This window comes from Orcinus orca, chromosome 3 (assembly GCF_937001465.1).
Source record: "Orcinus orca chromosome 3, mOrcOrc1.1, whole genome shotgun sequence".
Taxonomy (NCBI): Eukaryota; Metazoa; Chordata; class Mammalia; order Artiodactyla; family Delphinidae; genus Orcinus; species Orcinus orca.
Genome location: NC_064561.1, coordinates 11,228,575 through 11,252,295, shown reverse-complemented (window position 1 = coordinate 11,252,295; position 23,721 = coordinate 11,228,575). Strand labels below are relative to the sequence as shown.

At 63.0% G+C, this 23,721-nt stretch overlaps 2 protein-coding genes across 11 annotated transcripts in view; one reads left to right on the top strand and one right to left on the bottom strand.

Moving 5' to 3' along the window:
* CRTC1 (CREB regulated transcription coactivator 1) overlaps nt 1-14,532 on the top strand; it is a 78,769-nt gene extending 64,237 nt beyond the window's left edge. For 2 of the 10 annotated variants that reach the window (XM_033401387.2, XM_033401386.2), the window contains 6 exons: nt 923-1,075; nt 1,184-1,234; nt 3,339-3,443; nt 6,940-7,026; nt 7,644-7,824; nt 9,084-14,532. In XM_033401387.2, the coding sequence (XP_033257278.1) occupies nt 923-1,075; nt 1,184-1,234; nt 3,339-3,443; nt 6,940-7,026; nt 7,644-7,824; nt 9,084-9,295 (789 nt within the window). In that variant the 3' untranslated portion in view covers nt 9,296-14,532. Of the gene's footprint in view, nt 1-922; nt 1,235-3,338; nt 3,444-6,939; nt 7,027-7,643; nt 7,825-9,083 lie in introns of all 10 variants that reach the window. The other 8 variants (XM_004277525.4, XM_033401384.2, XM_033401390.2 and 5 more) reach the window with 7 other exon arrangements.
* A 367-nt stretch (nt 14,533-14,899) lies between these two features.
* COMP (cartilage oligomeric matrix protein) lies at nt 14,900-22,538 on the bottom strand. The gene is made up of 19 exons (XM_004277522.3): nt 22,322-22,538; nt 22,007-22,092; nt 21,541-21,592; nt 20,945-21,114; nt 20,143-20,280; nt 19,775-19,849; nt 19,512-19,670; nt 19,319-19,423; nt 19,123-19,230; nt 18,763-18,922; nt 18,103-18,221; nt 17,838-17,890; nt 17,556-17,737; nt 17,163-17,341; nt 16,988-17,036; nt 16,588-16,784; nt 15,933-16,105; nt 15,174-15,313; nt 14,900-15,091 (listed from the first exon to the last, which is right to left on the bottom strand). Exons 1-19 carry the CDS (start codon nt 22,398-22,400, stop codon nt 15,045-15,047), a joined length of 2,271 nt encoding a protein of 756 aa, XP_004277570.1. The 5' UTR covers nt 22,401-22,538; the 3' UTR covers nt 14,900-15,044.
* Nucleotides 22,539-23,721: the final 1,183 nt, after the last annotated feature.

Here is a 23,721-nt window from a genome sequence, read left to right as displayed (position 1 = left end):
CATGACCTCGATGGTCTTATCCACCCACAACGAAATTAACAGTAGTTCTTCTATACCTTCCGATGCGCGGCCTGGTCTCGGCTCTCCACGGTGTCTCTGTCTCTTGTACGGTTCTTGTTCAGATCAGGATCCAAACAGAGCCATGCGTGGCTCCTAGCGGCTGTGTCTTCAGTCTCTTCATCCGTGACCCCAGCCTCTTCTCCCCTCCCCGCCACGCCCCACCCCTGAGGCCTGCCTTCCCTTTCCGGAAACTCCCTTCCGGCCACTCCTTTCCTGCGTTCTGCTAAGTGTTTACATCCTGTAGCTCCTGGGCATATCCAGCCTCCCTCAGAGGGCAGGAGCCCATGCCTGCCTGCCTGCCTGAGGAACTGTCCGCGCAGACTCGTGAGCCTGGAAAACTTGCCTCTGGTTATTTTCCTCTTTCCAACTCCAAGAGGGGCCCGAGCTGGTCATTGCCGAGTGACCACACAGGAGCCTCCGTCAGCCCCACCGTCTCCAGCCTCCCCTTGGTGCCCAGGCTGCAGGGTGGCGGGAGGGGGTTCCTTCTCCCCGGCAGGACCCCACAGGGGCTAGGTGCTGGCTCCCCACTGGGCTACCAGAGTGTGATGCCCTGTGCCTGCCCACAGTGGGGAAACTCCGGCTCAGAGAGGCGGGGGGATGGGGGCGGAGCATCCTGAGTCTCTGCAAGTGTGGAAGGCTGTGCAACGAGAAAGGCTCACTGGGGGCAGCCCAGTCCTCCGTGGGCCCTGGGGGAAGCCCGCTTCGCTTCCCTGGTCCAGGGTCTGGACATCCCTCTGTTCATCTCTCACTTCAGTGTCAATCACGCCAGGCCATGGGGGTCCCCTGGGGGCCAGGTGCTCACAGCCCGCTCGGCCCACTCCTTTGAGCATGTGTCCCACCTGACGCCCTCCTCTCCGTTCAGGCCGTGGCCATGGATGCCCTGTCTCTGGAGCAGCAGCTGCCCTACGCCTTCTTCACCCAGGCGGGCTCTCAGCAGCCGCCGCCGCCTCAGCCTCAGCCCCCGCCCCCGCCGCCGCCTGCGTCCCAGCAGCAGCCGCCCCCGCCGCCCCCGCAGGTGCCTGTCGGCCTCCCCCAGGGCGGCTCCCTGATGCCGAGCGCCAGCCTGACTCGGGGGCCCCAACTGCCCCCGCTTGCGGTCACGGTACCATCCTCTCTCCCCCAGTCCCCCCCAGAGAACTCGGGCCAGCCGCCGATGGGGATCGACACTGCTTCGGTAAGCCCGGGGCGGGGCCTGATGGGGGGGCGGGGGGTGGGGCTTGTGCAGGAGGAGCCCAGGGGCTGTGGGAGACCCCCATCAGACCTGCAGGAGGAGTGTCAGGGTGCCTGGCTTTATCTGCAGCCACCTTGAGGCTCCACTTTGAGGCCAACTTGGCCAGGGGTTGGGGCTGTGGCAAACACTACCTGGGGCTGGGAGCTCAGTGGGGTATTCTCCCTGGAATCCTCAAGCCAAGTTTGTCACCCCGGTATAGATGGGGAAACTGAGGCACAAGCAGGGGTCAGGTGCCCCAGACTTCACCCAGGACGGGCCACCCCACGTCTGGCTGCCAAGCCCTCCCCCATGGCCCTGATTGCCCCCCTCAGCCCTTCCCACCCAAGACAAGGCTTCCTCGGGGGCAGGGAGAACACGGAGCTCTCAGGGCCTCGGGAATGGACTTCTGAGAGCCAGAGGGATGGAGATGAACTTGGAGAAGAAGAAGGGATGAAGCCAGTTCTGTGGTTCATACAGCACAGTGCCCTGGGCCGGGGGCCTGTAGCTCAGACAATGGGACCCCCTTGCCTGGGGCCAGGCTTGGGGTAACAAGTGCTAGGTTTTGACCCCTGCACCCCAAACCTTCCTGCTTGTTCAGACTTTCACCCAGGTTGCCCTGATGGGAAGGGAGTGGTCACAGCTACCTTTGGCCACATCCAGAGGAACAGGGACCCACGTTTGGGGCCCAGCCAGCCCTCCCCACTCACTTGGCCCATGGCTGCCAGCCCCAGGATAAATGTCATCAGAACATCATGTGCTCTGTGAAGAACAGGCCCCCCCCTGGGTTGGCCAGGGCGGGCAGGTAACCCAACAGGTAGAAACCCACATTTCCAGGCTGCTCTGATCCCTCAGAGGGCAGACCTCAGGGGTCCCCTTGGATGGGACTGCACCCCAGCCTTGCCTTGGGCAGAAACACAGCAGGTATGGACGTGGCTCTGACAGTGGGGCTGCCTGGGGCACCCAGTTCCATGACACCCTGCCATGGCGGTGCCTCTCTGTGGACCTGGGGGGACATAGGAGACATGGGCTATCCAGGCCAGGCTCTCGGGTCAGGGCGCTGTTGTCGGGCAGCCCCTCCCCTCCCGTGGGAGTGGTGGCTCCCTCAGGGCTCAGGTTCCAGCGGCCTCCTCTGTGAGTTTCTGTAGATGCACCCAAGCGAGGAGAATGTCCCTCTGGTCATTTTCCTCTTTCCAGCCCGAAGAAGGCCTGAGCTGGTCATTGCCAAGTGACCACGCTGATGTCTCTGACACCCCCACCCTCCTGCACGAGCCCCCTGCCCCATCTGGGCTCAACCGCCATCCCAAACTGCTCAGAACAGGCCGCTGAGGAAATGAAGGAGACATAGCGCTTAAGGAGCCCTGGGCCGGCCGGCTGGGTCTCACTGAACAAGCTCAGAGAGGTCAGGCAGCTTGCCCAGAGGCACACAGCAGGGCCTCACTGGTTAGGACCAGAGCAGGGTCTAAATCCAGGTCCTGGCCGAGCTCGTCCTGCCCCCCCAGGAGTCTGATAAGAAGCCAAGACCCTTTGTCATTCGAGTGAGGAGGTGGCCGTCCTTTGGAAGTCTGTGGACAGCGTAACCCGGCGGACTTGTCCCAAGCAATACCAGTGGTAGTGACTACCCGGCGCCAGGAGCCCTGCAGTGTGCCCCAGGTGGCCTTGGCTGTCAGCCCGAGGGCATCTGACCGGCCCTGGCCTTCCCTGCCCTTGCGGGTGTGCGTGTTCACACGTGTGCGGCTGTGCGCACACGTACGTGGGTGTGGTGTGCGTTCGTGTGAGTGCTCTAAAACCTGCTGAGTAGAACTGATCCCTCCGCCCCTCCCCAGCCCCCCAGGGCGATTCTGTGAGGCTGGGTTCCATGCTCTCTGACAGAATGCCCCACCCCTCCCAGAGTTGGGTTTGGAGGAAGGGCCCCTTGAGGCCCCGGGCTTAGGTGCCCTCCTGCAGGTGCCCTGGGTATTCAGCTCACCTGAGGGATGGGGGCCCTGCCAGGGGTGTCAGCAGCGAACAGCCAGTCCCGGGAAGCCAGGCCTGGGGCCCCGCGAGCATCCTGACCTGTCTGTCGTCACAGGCGCCGGCTCTGCAGCAGTACCGTACTAGCGCTGGCTCCCCAGCCAACCAGTCTCCCACCTCACCCGTCTCCAATCAAGGCTTCTCCCCTGGGAGCTCCCCGCAAGTAAGGGACGCCGCCTCCCCTCCCCGGCCTCCCCCACTCCAGCCTAGCTGGCACCCCCCCACGTGTCACCCATCCACCTGTCTGTCCGCCGTCTGTGCCTCCCGTCTCACTCCACCCCATCTTGTTCACTCCACGCCATCTTGTTCACTCCACCGGGGTGGGGACCGGTGAGGGGTAGCCACCCTGGGCAGTGGCCAGGGAGAAGGCACCCTCTCCCGGAGCTGTCACATTCCCTCGGCGCCTCTGTGGTCCACGCCAAGCCCCAAGTGGGGTTGGCGGGCTCCCCATTCGCATCGGTGACGTTGGTGTCGCCTTCGCCCCAGCTCTTCACCCCATGGCTGGGATGCCGAGCCCTGTGTGCGGCTCAGAGCAGGCATCGAGCAGCCCGTGCACCCGTCCCCACCCATGTCTGCCCGCCCTGAGGCCTCCTGCTTCCAGGCTTCTGGAGGTGGAGGCGTGCTCCCCCTGCGTCAGGGTGCAGCTGAGGTGACGGCCAGCCTGTGATGGGGGCTCTGACTCTTCAGCCCCCTCCACCCCTTAGGATGGCGTGTCTCTCGCCTTCAGACTCCCAGCACAGGAAGCAGCCCCTCCAGTGTCTCCGTCCTCTTCCCACAGATGAGACTGAGGCTTGCCCCAGGCAACAGGCAAGGCTAGATCATGTCTATCAGACTCAGGTTTTCCCTCCATACCAGGCACCACAGGACCCCGATCTCTGACACAGACACACACACACACCCCTTCCAGGTTCCTCAGAATCCCTCTTGGCTCTGCTCCATCCATGGGTGCATTCTGTCTGGAACCTTCTATCAGGGGAGAAGGGGTTCCTGCAAAACTGACATCCAGGCCCCAGACTTCTTGCTGTAGCAGCAGAGCCTCCCCAGGACCCCACCACCCCATCCCCAGGCTGAGAAACCTCAGGAGCTACTGCAGTGCCCAAGACCCTGAAGTCTCCCTCTCAGCTAGGGGAAGATAGGGCCTTACTTCCCGGGAAGAGCAGGGGGAGGAGCTGTTCCTCCAGGCAGGACGTGGGCTCCCTTGTCCCCGGCGACATGCCCCGCTGTCCATCTCCCAGGCTCGCAGCAGCGCACCCCGAGCCAGGCCCTGTGTGTCAGGACAGTAGACCTAGCCCTCAGGGGACCTGAGGCTGTTCTCATGGCTCACTGATACAGGAGGGGCTCTCCCAGGGCGCTCCCTCCACCACCCACGGCAGCCAGGGGTCCCGCTGGGACTGTTGGCATGCAGCCCCCCACTCCGCAGAAGGCAGGGAAGGTGCAGTGAGCTCGGGGCCGGCGGGGGGTCAGCCTGGTGTCTGCATACTCTCCGTCCATCCCTGTCGGCTCTGAGCTCTCGCGGCTGGTCTCGTCACGTGGTGCCGAGGGGACGCGGGAGTGGGAGAAGTTGGTCCAGGCAGGGAAAGCGATAGGGGGCGCCTGCCCGAGGTGGGCAGCCCTGCCTGGGGCTGGTGTACGTGAGGCAGGACAGGAATTTAAGCGTGGAGCAGATCGCTCTCAGGAGAGGTTCTCCTGCACCAAAGTGGGCCATTCTGAGCGGAAAGCATGTCGCTGTCTCATCAAGCCCGTGTCGCTGTGTTGGTTTGTCCGTCCGTCAACTGGGCACTGGCCAGGGAGGCAGGCTGCTCACTCAGATGTGAGGATGGGGCCGGCAGGCTGTCTGGCCCCAACCAGGGGCTTGCTTGGGGGCAAACCATGGTTTCCCACTGCAGCTGGATCTCTGGGGACATATTCATCAGCCCCATGGGCCTGGGTCACCCCACGCCTCTCCGGCCCAGCCAGCATCTCCCCTGGATGCACGAGGCAGCCGCCTTGCCCCACTTGGCCCCAAGCGGATGTCGCTTGTGTCCGGCTGCACCCTGAACCTTAGGCAGCTAGAATTGGCTCCTTTGTGCTGCCCCCTCCGGCCCCAGCCCTTCCATTCTGGGCAGACCTTTCTGGCAAACCCTCGTGGTAGCTTCACAAGAGAAACCCCATCTGGGGTCTCCTGTGTGTGCCGGGCCTCTCTGGGGTCAAGGCCATGGGGACAGGGTCAGCTGCCCCAGAACAGCCTGCCCCCGGCCTCAGCCACGGCCATCATCTGCCCCCTTCGCAGGTAAACCCAGCAACCTCACAGCCCCCTTCTCCAAACCCGAAGCTGGCGATTTTTAGGGCAAATGTGGCCTTTTTGCCACGTTGTCTTTTTGGCTTCTTACTCCTTTCGCATTTTTAACTCTTTCCTGGTGTTTGAATGGAATGTGCATTCCCAGGAGCCACCGCACCAGCCGGAGCGGCTGTCCCTTTCTGCGGTCAGTCCACTGAACACCCGGAGCGGCTGGGGGCTTTGTGGCCAACTCCTCTCTGTGATGGAGGCCTGAGAGTCAAGCTTTGGCAGCTGTCAGAGAACGCGGGGGCCTTTCTAGAATAGAGAGCTCAAAGCGGGGAGGTCCAGGGCCTGTGGTCCGTGAAGACTCTGACCTGGAAACAGCCACAGGGGAGCGACTTCTGCAGGGCCACCCTGTTCTACAGAGGAGGAAACAGGCCAGAGTTCCCAGCCTCGGGGACGCCGAGGGCCCTGGGCGGGGCATCTGTTTCCCCAGGTCTGTTGCCTCCGGTGTGACTTGGCGACACACACGGCCATCCCTTTCCTCCCTTCCACATCCCGCCAGACTCTGTCCTGCCATCTCCCTGGCAGCACCTCAAGAATGGGCGGGAGCTCCACAGTCCTATTCTTGGCATCTCCACTGCCTCAGAGGATCCCCAGCCCCCTGCTCCTCTCCCAGGGGCAGCCCCCATCCTTCTGCCCCAGCTGGCATTGGGCAAACAGGAGTGGGACTGCCTGCCATCCCCCAGGCCCCAGGGCCTCGCGGGCAGGCAGGCAGCCGCGGCTGGACAGGTGGGCAGGGGCTTTCCGTGTACCTGTCCTGTGCTCACTCTGTGCACCCTTCCTGCCCACGTGTGTGTGGCCTGCTGCCTGTCCCGCGTCTCCCATGTCTGACAAGGTACGCATCCCACCCTGAACACCGAGTATCTCCCGCCTTGCCCCACTCACACACTTTCCTCTGGGGCCTGTCAGGTGGGGTTTCTGGTCCCTGTGGCCCCTCGTCTTCCATCTGACGACAGCGGGTTCACCCACACCTGAGCTTAAGGAGAGGAGATGGGATGGCACTTTGGGAGAAGTTGGGCGGCAGCGGCCCCCTCCCCAGGAGCAGGTGGTGGAAAGGAGCAATCATCCTGAGAGTAGGGGTGCACCCCTCCACCCCAGCGGGTGTGGGCTCTCCCAGGAGCCCTGAGATAGACGTCATCAGCCTCTCACGTCCTGAGCACCTTCCAGGAAGTTCCAGAGGCCTCCCTCCTCTCCCAGCCCAGGCCGGTGGTGAGGTCCTGGGAGAAGGGTATGGGTGCAGCCAGCCCGTGGGAGAACCACCCCCCCAACCCCATAGCAGCCTCACCCCCTGCCTGGTTTTAGGAACCCTGACGACAGTGGGCCTCTCTTCTGTCTGCAGCACTCTTCCACCCTGGGCGGCGTGTTTGGGGACTCATACTATGAGCAGCAGATGGCGGCCAGGCAGGCCAATGCTCTGTCCCACCAGGTGAGCAGGCGCCCACCGCAGACGCTCGCCAGACCCCGCCCACTCCTCTGCGTGAGCTTCTCAGCCTCTCCAGTCTCCAGACTGCAGAGGCCCAGGCCCTGGAGGGGGTGGCTTGGCTTGGCCTCTCCTGGCGTTTGCACCCTGCCCGCAGAATGAGGCCGCCAGCGGAGCGGGGAGGAAGGGTGGGCGGTGAACGCTGGTAGGGACAGGCAGTGGCTGTTACAGCGGTGCCTCGGTGTGGGCCGTGCACGTGGGTTTGCGGGAGGTTGCAGTGGCTTTGCGTGAAGGCCGGGATTGGGGGCGTGTGGGCACGGGAAGGGTTGGCTGCAGCCTGGAGCTGTTCACTCACTCACTTATCCATCCATCCATCCATCCATCCAGCAAGCTCTGAGGGGGCCGTGAGCCGGCAGGCCCAGGCAGGTTCGGAGACGGGGAGACCCCAAGGCAGAGGGACTCATGCTTGGCAGCCCCAAGTGTACCTTGGCACGGGTGCTGGCCGTCCTGTAGGGGAGGAGGTGCCGGCGGTCGCAGGCAGGCCGGCCAGCCAACCACGGCCGGGGCCCCAGGGTGGCCAGCTCGGGGGGGCTGGCCTCACACCTGTATGCTTCCTGTCCCAGCTGGAGCAGTTCAACATGATAGAGAATGCCATCAGCTCCAGCAGCCTGTACAGCCCGGGCTCGACACTCAACTACTCACAGGCGGCCATGATGGGCCTCACGGGCAGCCACGGGAGCCTGCCGGACACACAGCAGCTCAGCTTCCCCAGCCACGGCAGCATCCCCAATATCATCCTCACAGGTGAGAGGCCGGGGGAGATGGAGTCCCTGCCCTGCGTGGTGAGGCGCGACGGGGCTGAGGTGTCCCTGCCCAAGGAGGCCAGAACCCACTGACCTCGGCTCACTGCTGGGCTTACAGGACACAGGCTGGGGGGACGCACACTGGACCCTGGACCAGGTGTCCGGTGTCCCAGGCTGAAGAGTGAGAACAGGATGAAACCGGTCACTCACCTAGCCCTTCACCTCCTGCCCAGTCCCCTGAACCCCAGTAGCTGAACATGCCGGGGATGCATGTGACTGTGGGGTGGGCCCTGCCTGCTGGTGCTTGTCCCGTGCAGCTGACAGACACGTAAGAGCTCGCGCATGCTGCGTCGGGCCTCCCTGAGCGGCCTGAGCACAGTGCCCAGGCACCCAGGCTTGCGCACGCGCATGTTGAGTGAGTCTTCTCCCAGCAGAGCTCAGAAGCTGCAGTCCCCCACCCCCACCCCTCGTCATGCCCCTGAAGGTTCTAGGTTTTATCAAAGACGGAGGCGGTTTCCTCATAAGCCAGGGCTGTCGGGGAATTGAGGGTGAGGCCCTCTCAGCAGTCCCCACTGACATCTCTAGGATGGAAGGGGTTCCTGCCCAGAGCTCCCCACAGCCGGAGTGCAGACCCAATGCCTCCTCCCCGCCCCAAGGGTCTGCAGGAGATGCTCTGGGTGTAGAAGCCTTGGCCTTGGAAGTTGTGTGAGAAGAATCAGGCCTCTGTGATTGTCCAACAGCCCAGAAGGAACGAAACTTTCATATCTGTTTCCCAGATTGGGAAACTGAGGCCCAGGGTCTCACCACAAGTAGAGGAAGGAGCCCAGGTGTGAACCTGGGTCTCTGCAGGGAAACCCGGGCTTCCCCCCAACCCACATGCACACGGAGCAGACTGCCTGGCAGAACCTGGCAGAGCCTGAGAGGCCCCTGCGCCCTCCAGGTCACACTGAAGTCTGTGTCGCAGCCCTCATCCCAGGGCTTTCCGGCCCTGGTACCCCGACATCTGGGTTGGGACCGTCCCGTGTGCTATGGGGTGTTGAGCCGCATCCCTGGCCTCCACCCACCTGATACCAGTAGCATTCCCTCCAGTCGTGACAACTAAAAATGTCCCCAGACATCGCAAATGTCCTTTGGGGAACACACTGCTCAGGTGAGCTCCCTGGTATGGCCTGAGCGTCGATGGGAGCCATGGAGGCGCAGAGTCGGGGTGCGGGGAGTCAGGGCCAAGCTGAGCCTTTTGTGTGTACCCCCCACCCCCAGTGACAGGAGAGTCCCCTCCCAGCCTCTCTAAAGAACTGACCAGCACGCTGGCCGGGGTCGGTGACGTCAGCTTCGATTCTGACAACCAGTTCCCCTTGGACGAACTCAAGATTGACCCCCTGACCCTGGACGGACTGCACATGCTCAATGACCCAGACATGGTCCTGGCCGACCCGGCCACCGAGGACACCTTCCGGATGGACCGTCTGTGAGCCGCACGCCCGGCACACGGCCGCCCAGCCCCCCGGCTCCGTCACCCCACCGGTCAGTGGTCCCCACGGCGTCTCCCCAAGCCTGGGGACGGTGGCGCTCCGTCCCTCGCAAACGGCCGAGCTTGTGATTCTGAGCTTGCAATGCCGCCAAGCGCCCCAGCCCACCCGCCCGCCCGCCCCGATTGTCCACCTCCCGCGTGAGGCCGCGTGTCGTCGCCCCCGCGGACCCTCCCTCCCTGCTCTCTCGTCCCCATGTAAGATGCGGAAAGCGTGCTGGGCAGGGCCGCCGGCCTCGGGGGGCGCCGTGCTCTGTGACGGTGGTGGGATGAGGTGCATCTTGCGACTGTTGTCCAGCTCTCACTGCCTTCCTTTGTCCCCGGTCCCCCCACCCGCCCGCGCCCCCAGCCCTTGGTTAGGTAGCGAGCCAGCCCCACCCCGCCAAAAGGAGAAGGCGCCGGGGGCGGGGGGTGGGCGGACATGAAGCGGAAATAAACACTATTTGGACTGCTGTCTTTTATATTTCTGAGCACACGCAGAACACTAGACTCCATCCCACGGAGGTGGGATGCGAACATGTGAACGGAGCATGCGAAGCAGCTGCATCCCCCCCGGGGCCCAGTAGGGAAGCCCACGCCCCCGCCTCGCCACCCCCAGCTGGGCCCCTCGGTGGCCACCTTTGCTGCGAAATCCCCACCCAGGCCTGTCGGGGATGCACGTGGAGGCGGGGATCATTTCTAGGGGGTTTTGCGACTTGTTTCCTCTTTCTTTCTCTGTACCGTGGTCACTGTTAGTATTATTTAAAGAATGGCCGGGGGGGCGGGTGGAGGCGGCCGGGGCATTTTTTTGGTTTGTTTCTTTCGGTTTGTATTTACATTTTGGTTGTAGATGAATAACTGACTCCTTCAAGCCAACACTTGCCTGAGAGCATGTTTTTATTCTAGAAATCCAACGTTATAATATTTGTAAGCTAACTGGAAGCGGTCTGCTGCCTGCCCGGGTCTGAGCTGCATCTCTGGCCTTTTTACTTTTGCTCCGTTATCCCAAAACAGAAGGACATGAGGTTGGGCTGGGCTCGCTGGCCTGGGTGGGCACTCTGGCAGAAGCTGGCAGCAGCGGCCAGAGGGGCCTCTGCTCTGATCCCTAACGGACTTCTGGGAAGGAGCCCCAGCTTCCATCAGGGGTCTCGTGAAGACCCAGCTCTGCCCGGCCTTCCCAAAGGTGCCAGCCAGTCCTCAGGGCAGGCCTGTCCTAGACCCCGTGGCTGGCGGCAGCAGCCGCGGCCCCTCTGTTCTGAGATGCCCCGGAGACGAGCTTGTCCTCAGCACCCCCATCCCGAGGTCCAGCCGACATTCATCCCCTCCCACCATCCCGCCATCTCTTTCGTAGCCCTTCCTGGCAGGGCTGGATTTGGAGGCAAAGAGCAGTGTGCATTTTAGCGGCTGGTTTCCAGGTGCTTCTCAGAGTGCCTCAGGAGGCCCAGGTGACCATCCATCGGGGCTCACTGGCGCACCAGAGGCCATCCGTCTGCCCTGCAGGCCCTGCGAGGGGGCGACAGGGCTGGCTTTGTGTTCTGTCAGTTGCTTTGGAATAGGAACGTCCGTTTCATTCCCTCCGACATCGCATCTCGAGTTCTTACTCGCTCCTCCGCCTGCCAGCAGGGCTGGCACCTCCTGCCTGGTGCGTTTCCGCCTCCGTCGGGGTCTTGGGAGCGCCCGCCTCTATCTGTGGGAGCCAGATTTGATCCTAGCGACCATCCCTCTCTCTTGTTCCCTGGCCGGGCTCTTAGCATGTGGCCAAGTGGCCGCATGGCCCCACAGACGGGAAGCCCCCTGTCCTCGGTCACTTGGCCTCCGCCGCTGTTGTCTGGACTGGAGTTAGGTTTAGTGTCAGTCCATCCAGGTCAAGGGCCCGTCTTCTTTCCAGGGCTGGGGGCAAAGAGTGAGGACTCTTTCTTTTTTTAAAGAAAAACTACATGTATGTACATAGAAGGGTTTGATTACCATTAGACTTGTATGTAGAACTTTTTTTAAAAAATGGCCTTAATAAAATTACAAGCAACCTTCCTGGATGCAATTTTCAAACAAGGAGTTGGGGACCCCGTGAGGGAGCCCCGCCAGCCCACATTTCCCATCTGCCCAGCAGTGGGTTCTTGGTGCAGATGGGCAGGGAAGGAGGGACTGTCCAGCCCCATGGCCTGTTTCTGGCATCCCTAGGCCAGGAGCACAGGTGACACTGTATTAACACGGCAGCCTCAGCCCATGAGGGGCGTAGGTGCAGAGCTTTCCCAGGGAGGGGATCCAGCCAGGAGCCAGAGGCCAGGCGTCCTCAAAGGGTTCACTGCCCCCTCCTGGGCCTGGGCAGGCCTCTGGGGGTCTACAACAGGGGATTTGGGGTTTTTTCTTAAATATCATTTCTCTACTAAATATTGAATATGAGTAGCCAAGACTTTTAGAAACAGGACAGCTTAAGGGAATCAGCCCTTTGACTTGTGACGTGAAAATACTGTGATTTCAGACGAGCTGCGCCGTGAGGGGTGAGCTGGAGCCCCTGCGTCGTGTATATAGACCCGCTCGCTGTGGCCGAGCCCCCCTCAGCTGTGCAAACCTTTCCTCCGGGAGCGTGAGCCAACCAGCGTGTCCCCACCTGCCTCAGTTTACCCTCTGTCCTCTGAGCCCCCAGGGTGGTAAATTTGTTCCCCCGTGAGGCTCCATGGACCGAGGATGAGACCTGGGGTCAGCCTGTCTCTGTGTCCCCCAGAGAAGAGAGTTCATGCCCCTGGTCCCCACCCTCCGCCTGTCAGCATCACCCCCTGCAGTGCCCAGGGTTGACTTGGGGAAGGAGGAGTCTCATCGGGGTCACATCCCTGTCACAGGTACCCGTGAGGACCTCCCCCCGCACCGTGCCCTTAGCAGAGGGAAGACAGGCAGCACTGTTTGGGGTACCCTGCAGCCCCCCCCCAGCTTTCCTTGCACGCCTTGCTTCCCCCCAGCGCTCTTCCGGGCAAGAAGGGTAGGCGCCAGTCCCCTGGGGCAGGGGGCCCTGAGACCCTCAGTGGAAAGCTCAGGGGGCAGGTCGACCCTTCAGCAAAATTTGGAGGCCCACGGCCAGTGGTATCCAAAAACCAGTCAGGCTTCCCTGTGGGGACAAGTACACAGCAGAAGGGACCCTAATTGCGTTTGGTCCAGCCCCCAACCCCAGTGTGGTCCACGGAGTTCCCTGGGACCAGGCCTGCGAGGCTGGAAGGCAAGGGCAGGTGTGTGTGTTTGCAGCCCTTTCCCCAGCAACGCCTCCATTCACTGGGAGTGCTTGGCCGGCCTTTGCGGCCTGTGTGCTGTTATCTCCTTGTGGGTGTTGAGGGCTGGGCAGGAGGGTTCTGACGTCGTAGGTGTGTTTGACCTGACTTCTTCAGGCGGCCGACCTCCCAGGAGGGCGGCCAGCCAAGTGGGCCCGTCGTGAGGCCTGTGTGTCACAGTGGCGCGGGCAAGGACAGCTGTCCATCTGTCCGTCCATCAGATGCTGTGAGACTCCTGCATGGAGGGCGAGACGTCCCGTGTCGTCCATCCATCCTGCTGGGGTGGGTGTCCAGTTTGGGGGCTGCGTGCATGCTGGGTGCTGGCCATGGCCTGGTCACAGGGGACGGGAGTAGGTACGTACGAGGCCCATGGAGGTGCTGGGTGGGACTCAAGCAGCAGGGGTGACCCCCCTCTGTCCAGCCTCCTGGGCCTAATGAGCCCCCATGATCACCTTCTCCTAGAGAAAACTTTGTTGACCTGGAGGCCTCCAGGCAGCTGAGAACGCCTGGGATGGTACACCCCTCCCCAGACCTCCACATCTCAGCCCACCCTGAGCTAGTTCATAACCAAACTTGCTGCCGAACTCCTGCCCCCAACTGGATTCTGAGTCTTCTGCATTTCCAAAGAAGGCATCCCCACCCCAGGGTGCAGGCTGGGTGTGGTGAGGCCTGGTGGGGTCAGGAGACCCCCGCCCCCAGCCCTGACACAGCAGTAGCAGCACCCATCGCCCTCACTGGGTTCTGAGGGAGCTGTAGTCAGAGTCCTCAGGGTGCCCTTGGCGTAGTGTTGGGGCACAGGGGTGCAAGGTCAAGGGTACCCTGCTGCTCTTGGGCCTGGCCTACCACCCCTGCAGGTGACGCTTCAGGTGAGGGAGCTGTGGCCACCTGAGCTCCACGCCCCCCCCCCCGCCACGTGACCTGAAGAGCTGGGGGAGGTTTTGGCACCTCGTCTACCCTGGGAGGCTTGCCTGGGGTGAGTGGGCAGACAGGTCTGTTTCTGCCCGAGTTCTCCGTGGACCCTGGGCCCCCATCCCCTGGGGGTCTCGCATCCTATGACAGGGGTCCTTGGGACATTCCTTTGTCAGGCCCTGCCCGGCCAGCTTGGCCTGAACCAACTCTTTTTGGCTTCCTCGGCTTTTGGGGGTCCTGGCTGCGTGGGGCTCAGGCACCTCTCCTAACCGTTGGTGTGCCACAGGTGGCTGGCCACAGATAAGAGTTCTACCCCAATGGAGGTGCGGTGACCTGCACCCCCAGGCCTAGGCGCTGGGGTACTCCTGAAGGCGCCGGGGGGCAGACAAGACCCTTGTGACCCGGGCCTCGGTTCCCTCTTGTCATTAGCTCAGGCCCACAGGTCTCAGGGCCCCAGGCTCACCCCAGGCAGGGGCTGGACGTCAGGGACTGGTTCCAGACAGCTCCCTCTGCCTTCTGCCCTCCTGGCCAGTGCCCAACACCCTGTCCCGAGGAGCCAGTGACACTTGGGTTGCCCCCATCTTGCAGGGTTGTGGAATTTGGGGGTAATCGATGCCCAGCCTGTCATTTCTGACCTCCTGCCAACCGGGGACAAGGGGACACAGCTGTGGCATTTGCTACCAGACTCTGGAAGGGAGGGCTTTGGCAGTCAAGGTCCACTGACCCCGCCATGCCCTCCGTTGGAAACTGCCCCTGCCCCTCCAGGGACTGGGCACTGATATATGCAAACCTGCCAGTCCAAGCCCTGTCCCACTCATGTCCCTCTTTCCCCCAGGCTGGCTCTGCCCCCACCCCCAGCATGTACATTGTGCTGTAGATGTCCCGTGGGCCGCACGCGTGGGTGCCCATGGCGGGCGGGGGCGGGCGCTCAGGGCGCACTCGGCCGGCCCCTGCCCATCCTCTCTGGCGTGGACGCTATCGTCTGTGTACCTTTGCATCCTTTGTAATGAAACGTAATAAAAATACAATGTTTTCATCTCTGCCTCCTCCCCTTTTTTCCTGCCCTCTTCTCCCCTCTGGAGGATGAACTGTGGGTGTTGCAGGTGCACCAGGCAGGAGCCACACAGGGGCCACACACACAGACACAGACACACGGACACGCAGGCATGAGCCCCTCACACACACACCCCAGGATCCTGGGGCAGACGCCCCAGGAGAGTGAGTGGGATGCAGCAGGGCCGGACACTCCTAGTCAGGCTTCTAGGGCCCCAGCCAGTCACGGGGGGAGAGAGTGGCAGGCCCCCAACTCTCCCAAGGCCTGAGTTTGGGGTCCCTGGCCTCTCCTCAGAGGCTCGACCCTTCCATCTCCCCGCAGCAGAGACCACAGCCGGCTTGCTCCGCCACACACACACTTTATTTTGTCCTCTTTGAGCCCCTCTCCCTCCCCACCAGGCCAGCTGCCTCTTGGGGCCGGGTGCTGATGGCCTCCCACAGTGAGGGCAGCCGTGAGGGTGGCCGTCATCCAGTGGCGGGTCCTCACCTGTGTCCCTAGGCCTGCAGCAGCCTCTGGACCTCGTAGTCCTCAGGGATGGTGTCTGTGGAGAGAAGGTGAGCAGGTGAGGGGGGGTGAGGCTGGGCGGTATGGACTCCCCACCTTCCCCAACAGGGTCCTCTTACCATTGCAGCGGTAGCGCAGGTTGGCCCAGATGATGTTCTCCTGGGAGAAGCAGAAGACTCCCAAGCGGCCTCCCCGCATGGTCGTGTCCAGGACCACATTGCTGTCCGCAACCAGCTCCGGGCCCTCGTAGAACCTCACTCTGCGGAGAAGGAAGGGACTGTGATTCGGGGCCCTGGACCAGGTGCCTCCTCCCCTCTCAGAGCGTCGGCATCCTGCCCCATGAGCTAGGCCCCCTCCTCTCTAGAAGAGGCGGCCATATGTCTCCCTGCCTGGGCCATGCTCAGGGCAGAGGGGGCTCCTGACCTGAGCCTCAGTTTCCCTGTGTGAGAGGATGGACATCTAGGGCCCTGCACACAGTAGGTGCTAAGCGTAGTGCCTGGTCTTCCTGGCAGCGTAGAGTGGGGATTGAGAAACCAGGAGTGAGTGAGACCCCCCTACTGCTGTGTGCAGAGTCCAGAACCACCGGACCCTTGAGCCCAGACCACCCAAACTGGCCCTGCCTTTTCTGAGTCCAGGCTCCCCCATGTCTCACCTCTCCTCTGGCCCTGCCCCCTGAGCAGCCCCCTGCACGGCCTGGCCCCTCCCCCTGTCCTGGGAGGGGTATCATGCCCTAGGGCCAGACAGTTATTTCTAACTGCCTATATTATTCCCATTTTACAGATAAGGGGACCGAGGCCCCCTGAAGCACCCCCCTCCTTCCCTCAAGAGCCAGGATAGAGCAGGGACTCCGGGCCCCCTGGCAGAGGGCGGGTTCCCACCTGATGTAGCCCACTTGGGGCCGGTGCTGCAGGAACCAGCGGTAGGACGTCTTGTCCTTCCAGCCTACATTGCGGGGGTCCTTCCACAGCAGCCGCACCTGTGACTCTGTGTCCCCCGTGTGCCACAGTGCATTCCGAAGCTGCTCCCCAGGGCCTGTGGAGGACTTCACGGCCTGCCACGCCGGAGAACAGGGGAGCGGGGGTCAGAGACCACACAGGCCACCAGAGCCCCCAGACAGGCAAGGAGCTGTGAGTCATAGAGGAGTGGTGGGGGGCCCCAGTATGCCTGGATGGGAGACCCATGAGAAAGCCTTGGGGGCCACGAGGAGCTTTGCAGTCAGGCTGTAGGGGCAGCAGTGGTTTGTGGGATAAACTCGAGTCTAGAGGACTTGGGGAATTCTAGGGTTTCAGTGAAATACTGGGGTCTATGGGGCCTGCAGGAGGATTTGGAACCTGAGGGAAAGTTTGGGGCTCTGTGAGAGGGTTTGGGGGCTCACAGATTGGGGGATCCCGGGGGAGTGTTTGAGGGCCTGTGGGAGGAAGACTTCTAGGTCCATAGAATGAGGCCAGGGGCTGTAAGGCTTTGGGGATCTGTGGGAGGGTTTGGGGCCTCCGAGTTGGCACTGAGACCAAGAGTTCAGGTAGGGCCCAGCACCTTGAGCTGGATGCCAGGCTCCGCCACTGCACGGAAGGGGTTTGCCTGCCAGTATGTCTGCTCCATCTGCTTCCACATGACCACATAGAAGCTGGAGCTGTCCTGGTAGCCAAAGATGAAACCCGCGTAGTCGTCATCCGTGACCGTGTTCACGTGGAACGTGCCTTCGAAGTCCACGCCATTGAAGGCCGTGTAACCTGGGGAGAGGAAGGGACGCTAGCCCCTGCCGCACCGGGGCCCAGAACCGCCCCCTGGCCCCGCCCCTCCAGAGTCCAGAACGCCCGACCCCTGAGCCCAGACCACCCAACCTGGCCCCGCCTTTCCTGAGTCCAGGCCCGCCCCGTCCCACCTCTCCCCTAGCCCCGCCCCCTGCACGGCCTGGCCCCTCCCCATGTCTCACCCACACCCAGGCCAGGGTCGCTGTTCATCGTCTGCACGATCTCCATCCCCTGGTGGGGTTCAAAGGAAGAAGGGCCTCAGGCCAGCCGTGTGGGCCTCGGCTCCCCGCCCCTAGCTGAGGACCCGCTGTGGCGGTCCTGGGCTCCCCCCACCTCCCGCCTGGGCCCCGCCCGCACCTGGTTGAGCACCACCCAGTTAGGGTCTATCTGCGCGTCGCCCTCGGGGTCCAGCACGACCGTCTGGAAGGCCCGGAAGTCGGTGAGGGTGACCTCAGCGTTCTCCGGACACACATCGATCTTGTCCACCACCTTGTCTGCATCAAAGTCCCCCTGGCACGCGTCGCCCACGCCGTCCCCTGAGAGGAGATGGGAGGCCCCCCCACCGTAGTAGAATCAGCTCCAGGCCCCGCCCCAGGCCTGGCCACGCCCACACAGGCTACCGGCCCTGCCCACACCATGTCTCCAGCTCTGCTCACACGTGCCACTGGCCCCACCATGCCCACCCCAAATCTCACCCTAGTGGCTCCACACTAGCCCCATCCCCACCACAGGCCCTGCACCCTGCCTTACGGTCCACGTCTTCCTGGCCCGGGTTCGGCACCAGGCGGCAGTTGTCCCGACTGTCGGGGACCCCATCGTTGTCATCATCGTCGTCACAGGCGTCACCCTGGCCATCGTGGTCTGAGTCCTGCTGGGCGCTGTTGGGCACTGTGGGGCAGTTGTCCCGCGAGTCCTGGTGCCCATCCCCATCCCTAGAGTGGGTGGGTGGGGCAGAGACAATGAGACCCCAGAAAGCTGGATCAAGGGCTGCCCACCCTGGGTGCCCACCACAGCCCCAGATGTCCTCCTTACTGGTCTTGGTCGCTGTCACAAGCATCTCCCACAAAGTCGTGGTCCACATCCCTCTGTGGGCGGGGGAAGGTTGTAGATGTCCTTAATCAGGGCAGAAGAATTCAGAAGCCTCCCGCCCACCCCCAGTTCCAGAGCCAAGGTCCTTCCTGACGTGGAGGAACACCCCCCCACCCCCCCAGGCTGCTCGGACTGGGCTGGAGTCTTGTTAATCAGCCTGGTGCTTACCCCAGGGGTCTGACCCAGCTGGGGTCTGGCCTGCCCTCACCTGGTCTGCGTTGCTCTTCTGAGGACAGTTGTCACAGGCATCCCCTACACCATCGCCATCACTGTCCTTCTGGTCTGAGTTGGGCACCCTGGGGCAGTTGTCCACTGCGTTGCGGATCCCTGCGGGAAGCAGAAGGACAGAACAGGATCCCAAGATTAGGACGGGGCCAGGCTGACTTCAGCAGGGCAGGTGCAGCCCTGGGGCTAGCTTGGGACAGAGTCCCACCCCATCTTTGGCTCCCAATAACAACAAAGTTAAACCAAGTATTCATGCCCAGTCACCAGCCTCCTAGAGACTAAATGAATGGATGGCGGTGAGGGGACTAGCTCTGTGAATGCACCACCTCGAGTCTCTGCCCAGATGTAAAAATGGTACCTCCTCAGCCCTAAACCCCAGGCTCACGTCTCTGTCCTCTTATTTCCTCCCTGCAGCATCTAACACAGGGACCACCTTCCCCTCCTCCAAAAGTTCCTTCCTTTTCTCCTCGGCATCATATCCCAGCTTGCATTTTGCTGCCCGCCGGAGCATGGTCCACGGTCCCTGGAGCCCTAGGCGAGCACACCCCCTCCGGCTTCCAAAGGAGGCCGAGCCCCGCCCAGCCAAGCCCCGCCCCTTGGTGCCAGCCCTTCCCTCTCCTCTCCCCCCTGCCACAGAGCTCACGGTCGCCGTCTATGTCGTCGTCGCAGGCGTCGCCTCGGCCGTCGTTATCTGTGTCCTTCTGATCGTCGTTCTTCTGGGACTGGCAGTTGTCGCATGCATCGCCCCACTTGTCGCCGTCCGCATTGCGCTGGTCTGGGTTCCGCACCAGCGGGCAGTTGTCCTAGAGGTCAGGGCCGGTAGGGAATAGTCAGGCCTAGAAAGGCAAATGTCACTCCCCAGACTGTCCGTCTCCGAGGCCCCGCCTCCTCTGCAGGGAACCCCCTAACCCTCTGGGACCCGTGAGATCAGCCTCTAAGGCCACACCCCTCACTCGAGCCAAGCCCCCATCTAGTCTCACCTAGGCCCCCGCTTTTGCCCCACCTTCTCGTTGAGGACGCCGTCCCCGTCGGCATCCGGGTCGCAGGCGTCTCCGATGCCGTCGCGATCCACGTCCTCCTGCCCTGAGTTGGGCACCGCCACGCAGTTGTCCTAGGGGTGGGCGCGGCGGGCATGAGGGGCGCTGCCAGGGAGCCCCGCCCACCCTCATACCAGGCCTCGCCCTTCAGACCCCGCCCACCTTTCGGCACTGGCGCTCTGAGCAGCGCAGCTTCTCGTCGGGAAAGCCGTCCAAATCTGTGTCGCTGCCGCAGAAGACCCCGTTGCCAGCCCAGCCGACACCGCACTGCGGGTGGGGGAGTGAGTGGGTGCTCCGGCGTGGCCCCACCCCCGGACCCTCATCGTACGCCCCTCCTTGGCCCGCTCGCACTCACCACGCAGGATCGCGACCCATCACGCTCCAGGACGCAGTCGGCCTTCTCGTGGCACGGGCTGGGCGTGCCGTCGGGGCAGAAGCGCTGTGCGCGCCGACGACAGCCTGATGCCTGGTCTCCCACGAAGCCGGGCTGGCACGGGCCGCACTGGAAGGAGCCCTGAGCCCGGGCCACAGGAGGTCAGCCCCCCCCACCCCGCACGCCTGACACTTCGCGTCCCATCCTCCATCTCTCAGTCCTTCCCCTCTCCTCCCAGGCCTTACCAGGGTATTGACGCATACGGAGTTGGGGACGCAGTTATGCTGCCCAGTCTCACACTCGTTAATGTCCGTGCAAACCTGGGTGGGAGGGAGGGCAGAGGTCACTGATCCTACGCAGATACCCCCAGACCTCCCACCCGGTTCACGTCTCCTCTGAATCCTACCTCTCCCCTACATCTTGCCTCCAAGCCCGACCATCCCTGACGTGGACCCTTAACTTCCTCTGTTCCCCAGACTCCGGTCCCTATGCCCTCCCGCTGGAGCGAGGCGGGAAAAGGCTGCGAGACTGGAGGTCGAGTTTACTCAACAAAATGCCCCCCACCCCAACATGCTTCTCCTGGCTCCCCACCCCAACCCCCCACGGCCTTCACCTGCTTATTGGCCTTGGCGAAGGCCAGCCCCACGCCCTCGTGGGTGGGGCCGCTGTACCCCGGCGGGCAAGCCTCGCAGCGGAAGCCCGGACTGGTGTTGATGCAGCGGACGTGGGGGAAGCAGGGATGGGCGTTGCACTGGGGGAAGAAGGGCCCCGGAGGGTCAGAGGACGGACGTATAGCTGGGCCTCCCCGAGAGAGGCTTCTCAGGGCTTATTGGGCTTGTACTTGTAAAGTTCAAGGGCCGTCAGCTACCTCTTGGGGGGCGGGGAGTGCCATGTGGGGCAGAGGCCACTGTCCCAGGGGTCACACACGGTTTTGCCTTGATGTGGGAAGGGGCAAGACCAGGCGGGGAACAGAGCGTGCCTGAGGGGATCTGCTCCTGGGACCCGGTGGGCTGGGTGCTCATGGGCGGGGGAAGACATTTTGAGGGCGGGCGTCCCCAGAGGAGGCGGGAAGTGGTCGTCGGGGCGTGCGTGCCCGGCGGTGAGGAGGCTGTCGGGGCGGGAGCCCCCCGGTGGTGGAAGGGTGGCTGGGGTCGGCGGCTCCCGGCGGTGAGGGGGGTCGTTGAGGCGGACGTCACCGGCTACGGAGGAAGTCGTCGGGATGGGCGTCCCAGGTGGAGAGGGGGGTGGTAGTGGTGGGTGTCCCCCGGCGGTGGGGAGGTCGTCTGGACCTGCGCCCCTGGAGATGAGGGGGCTCTCCGGGAGAGCACCCCCAGCGGATGAGGAGTTCGTCGGGGCGGTGGGGAGCTGTGGGGTCACGCGTTGGGGGATCGTCTGGGCGGTGGTGACGGACGCACCTCGTTGACATCGGCGCAGTGCGAGCCGTTGCCGCTGAAGCCTGCGGGGCAGGGTCCGCAGCGCGGGCCGCTTGCTGTCTCGGTACAAGCCACGCCGGGGAAGCAGAAGCCGGGCGCGCACTGGCTTAGGGGCCTCACGCTCAGTCTGGGGGTGCGCGCGGGTTGCATCCCTGCGGGGGTGGGGCGGGAATGGTTAGGGTCACGCCCAGGGGTGGAGCCTGGGGGGGATGGCCCCTGAGGGCGTGGTGAGATCCTGGTTGTTCTGCGACCCCGCCTCGTACTGAGCGCTCTGCCCGCCAGGTCTCTCCAGTATCTGGATCTCTGCGCCCGGCCGGTTTTTGCTTCTCCCTCCGCGACTCTCCACCTCCCAGCATCTCTCGCAAGGTTTCTGGCACTTTTGGGGTCTCCCCTTCCCGTAGTCTCTGTCTCCCCTTCCTGTTTCTCTCTCTCCATCCCTCAACCAATCTCTCCATCTCTGTCAGCCTCCATCTTCTCTGTCTCTTTTCCTCCCGGTCTGTCCTTCGCTCTCTGTCTCTGTCTCCCCATCTCTTCTCACTCCCCCGCCGACCAGTCTCTGCCGCCCCAGCTGTGCTCACCGCACGCGTCACACTCCATCACCGTGTTTTTCAGAAACGTGATCTCCTTGACCTTTGGTGCAAGGGGGATGGGGTGTGGTCAGCGGGTCCATTCCTCTCCTCCCCCGTCGGGTCTCCCCTCTCCCTCTCTCAAACTCCCTTCCCGCAGACCCACCCACTCGGCCCGGGCCCCCTCCCCACGGACTCCCTACCCCGAGATCCCTACTCTCCTAGCCCCTCTCTTCCTTCCCTGGGATTCCCTTCCCCCCTCACGGATCCCTACCCCTCTCCCGCGGAACCCCCTTTCCCTGGGACCCCTCTTTTTCCTCTTTTCCATAACTCTGGGCCCTCTTCACCTCCACCAGGATCCCCTTCTCCAGTCCTCCCCCCACTCCTCCACACTCCCCTACCTCCGAAACCCCCTTCCCCTCTTCCAAGCCTCTCTGTGCCAAACCGGCACCCCCGTCCCCCCAACCCCGGCAGGCACCTGCTGCCTCAGCAGTTCCCGCACATCCTGCAGCGCCGCGTTGGTCTCCTGTAGTTCGCGTAGCATCTGCGGGCCCAGGTCTGCACCTGCGCTGACAGGGGGCGCTGGTGGGGCGTCGGGGACCGGAGACCCCCATCACCACCCCTCACACCGCCGCGGCAGGGACCCCTGACGCCCACCCCATTTCCTGAGCCTCTGCCCCGCTGCCTGCTTTCTCCGCCCCGCACGCCCCGGCGAACAGTCCCCGAGTCCCAAGAAGCCGCGACCCCAGGCCTCCCGCGAGTCCTGTCCGTTTGGGGGTCAGGCGCGGCTTACCCAGCGGGATCTGCCCCTGGCCCGATGCGCCGAGGGCAGCCAGGGTGAGCAAGAGAACGCGGGCGGCGGTGAGGACCATGACGGCGGCGGGGAGCTGGACAGCGGCTCGCTCTCTGCCGCCCACGAGGCCCGCGTGTCCTATTTATGCCGGCGGCGCGGCCGGCCCCGGGGACGGCCCTCCGCGGCCCTGCCCAGCGTCCAGCCTCAAGGTAAACAGACGGCGCTGGCCTCCGCGTTCAAGGCCCCGCCCAGCGCGGCTGAACCCGGATCCGGCGGGGAAACTGAGTCACGGGGGGAGGGCTTGTGCGGGGGTTATTGGGGCGGGGAATCAAGCGGGACCGCCCTCCAGCCCTCTCATTCGCTTATCTGAGTGATGGTTGCGTGCCAAGACTCGGGCATAGCTGGGAACGAAGTGATCGCCACAGTGGCGCCCCTCAGCTCACACTTGGGGAAACTGAGTCAAGAGTGGCTAAAGGTTAGGACTCACCTCCTCCCCCAACCCCTTTCTGATCTCTCTCTGCGGTTCTCAAGCTGGTGAGTAGGGGAGGGGGGCAGCCTGGTCGCCCAGGGGCCGGAGCCCACTCAGTCTCCCAATCTGTGCACTGGGCTGTGTGTGTGTCCCTCCCCAGCAGGAGGGTGAGCAAATTAAAGGGCTGTGGCTGGAGGAGATCTGAGCGGGGGAGGCCCTGTGCTTCTGTTTGTCGAGACTTTGCCATACCATCCAAGCTCCAGTCCAGCTCTGTGGGAACAGCCTGTAATAAAAATAGAAATTACTGCTAATCAGGAAAATCCTCCCAGCCCAGCCATGCTCTTAAGCTACAAAACATCTCTGTTTTCTGGAGTTAACCCTCTTTGCCCCTACCCTCCAGCATTTGCAGCCTCTATTCTATAGGCAGGGAAACTGAGGACCAGAGACAGGAAGTGACTAGCCTAGGGCCACTGAGAGGGGCAGGGATGAAGCCAGGGTAGGTTCCTTGCCAGATTTGTTCTCATGGGAGGTTGCAGAGAAGTCACCGAGGGCTTCCTGGAGGAGGTGGCAAGGAAACCTAAAGGAAAGGAAGACTCAGATCAGCAGAGACAAAAAGGTGAGGACGGTTCTGGCAGAGTGAAGCATGTGGAGCTTGGAGGTGGGGAAATTTCAGGCACATTCATTATTCTCAAACATGCATTGAGAACCTACTGTGTGCCGTGTCCTGTGCAGGACGCTGGGGACACAGAGTGAACAAGCCGGACTGGGCCCCTCCCTTGTGGGGAACCCAGGTTGGTGGGGAAGCAGCTACATGTAATCATCCCAAGGGGCCAGGACTGTGGTGGGGGATGCACAGGCAGCAGTGGGAGCTCCAAGAAGGTGCCTGACCCAGCTTGGGGTGGCAGGGGGAGTCTGGGCAGGCTTCTTAGAG

Coding starts and splice junctions, on each gene's coding strand:
- COMP (XM_004277522.3), bottom strand. CDS start 22,400: ATGGTCCTCACCGCCGCCCGCGTTCTCTTGCTCACCCTGGCTGCCCTC. Junction 21,115..21,540: donor GATGGAGTGTGACGCGTGCG/GTGAGCACAGCT, acceptor CCACCCCCGCAG/GGATGCAACCCGCGCGCACC. Junction 17,891..18,102: donor AGAAGAGCAACGCAGACCAG/GTGAGGGCAGGC, acceptor CCCCGCCCACAG/AGGGATGTGGACCACGACTT.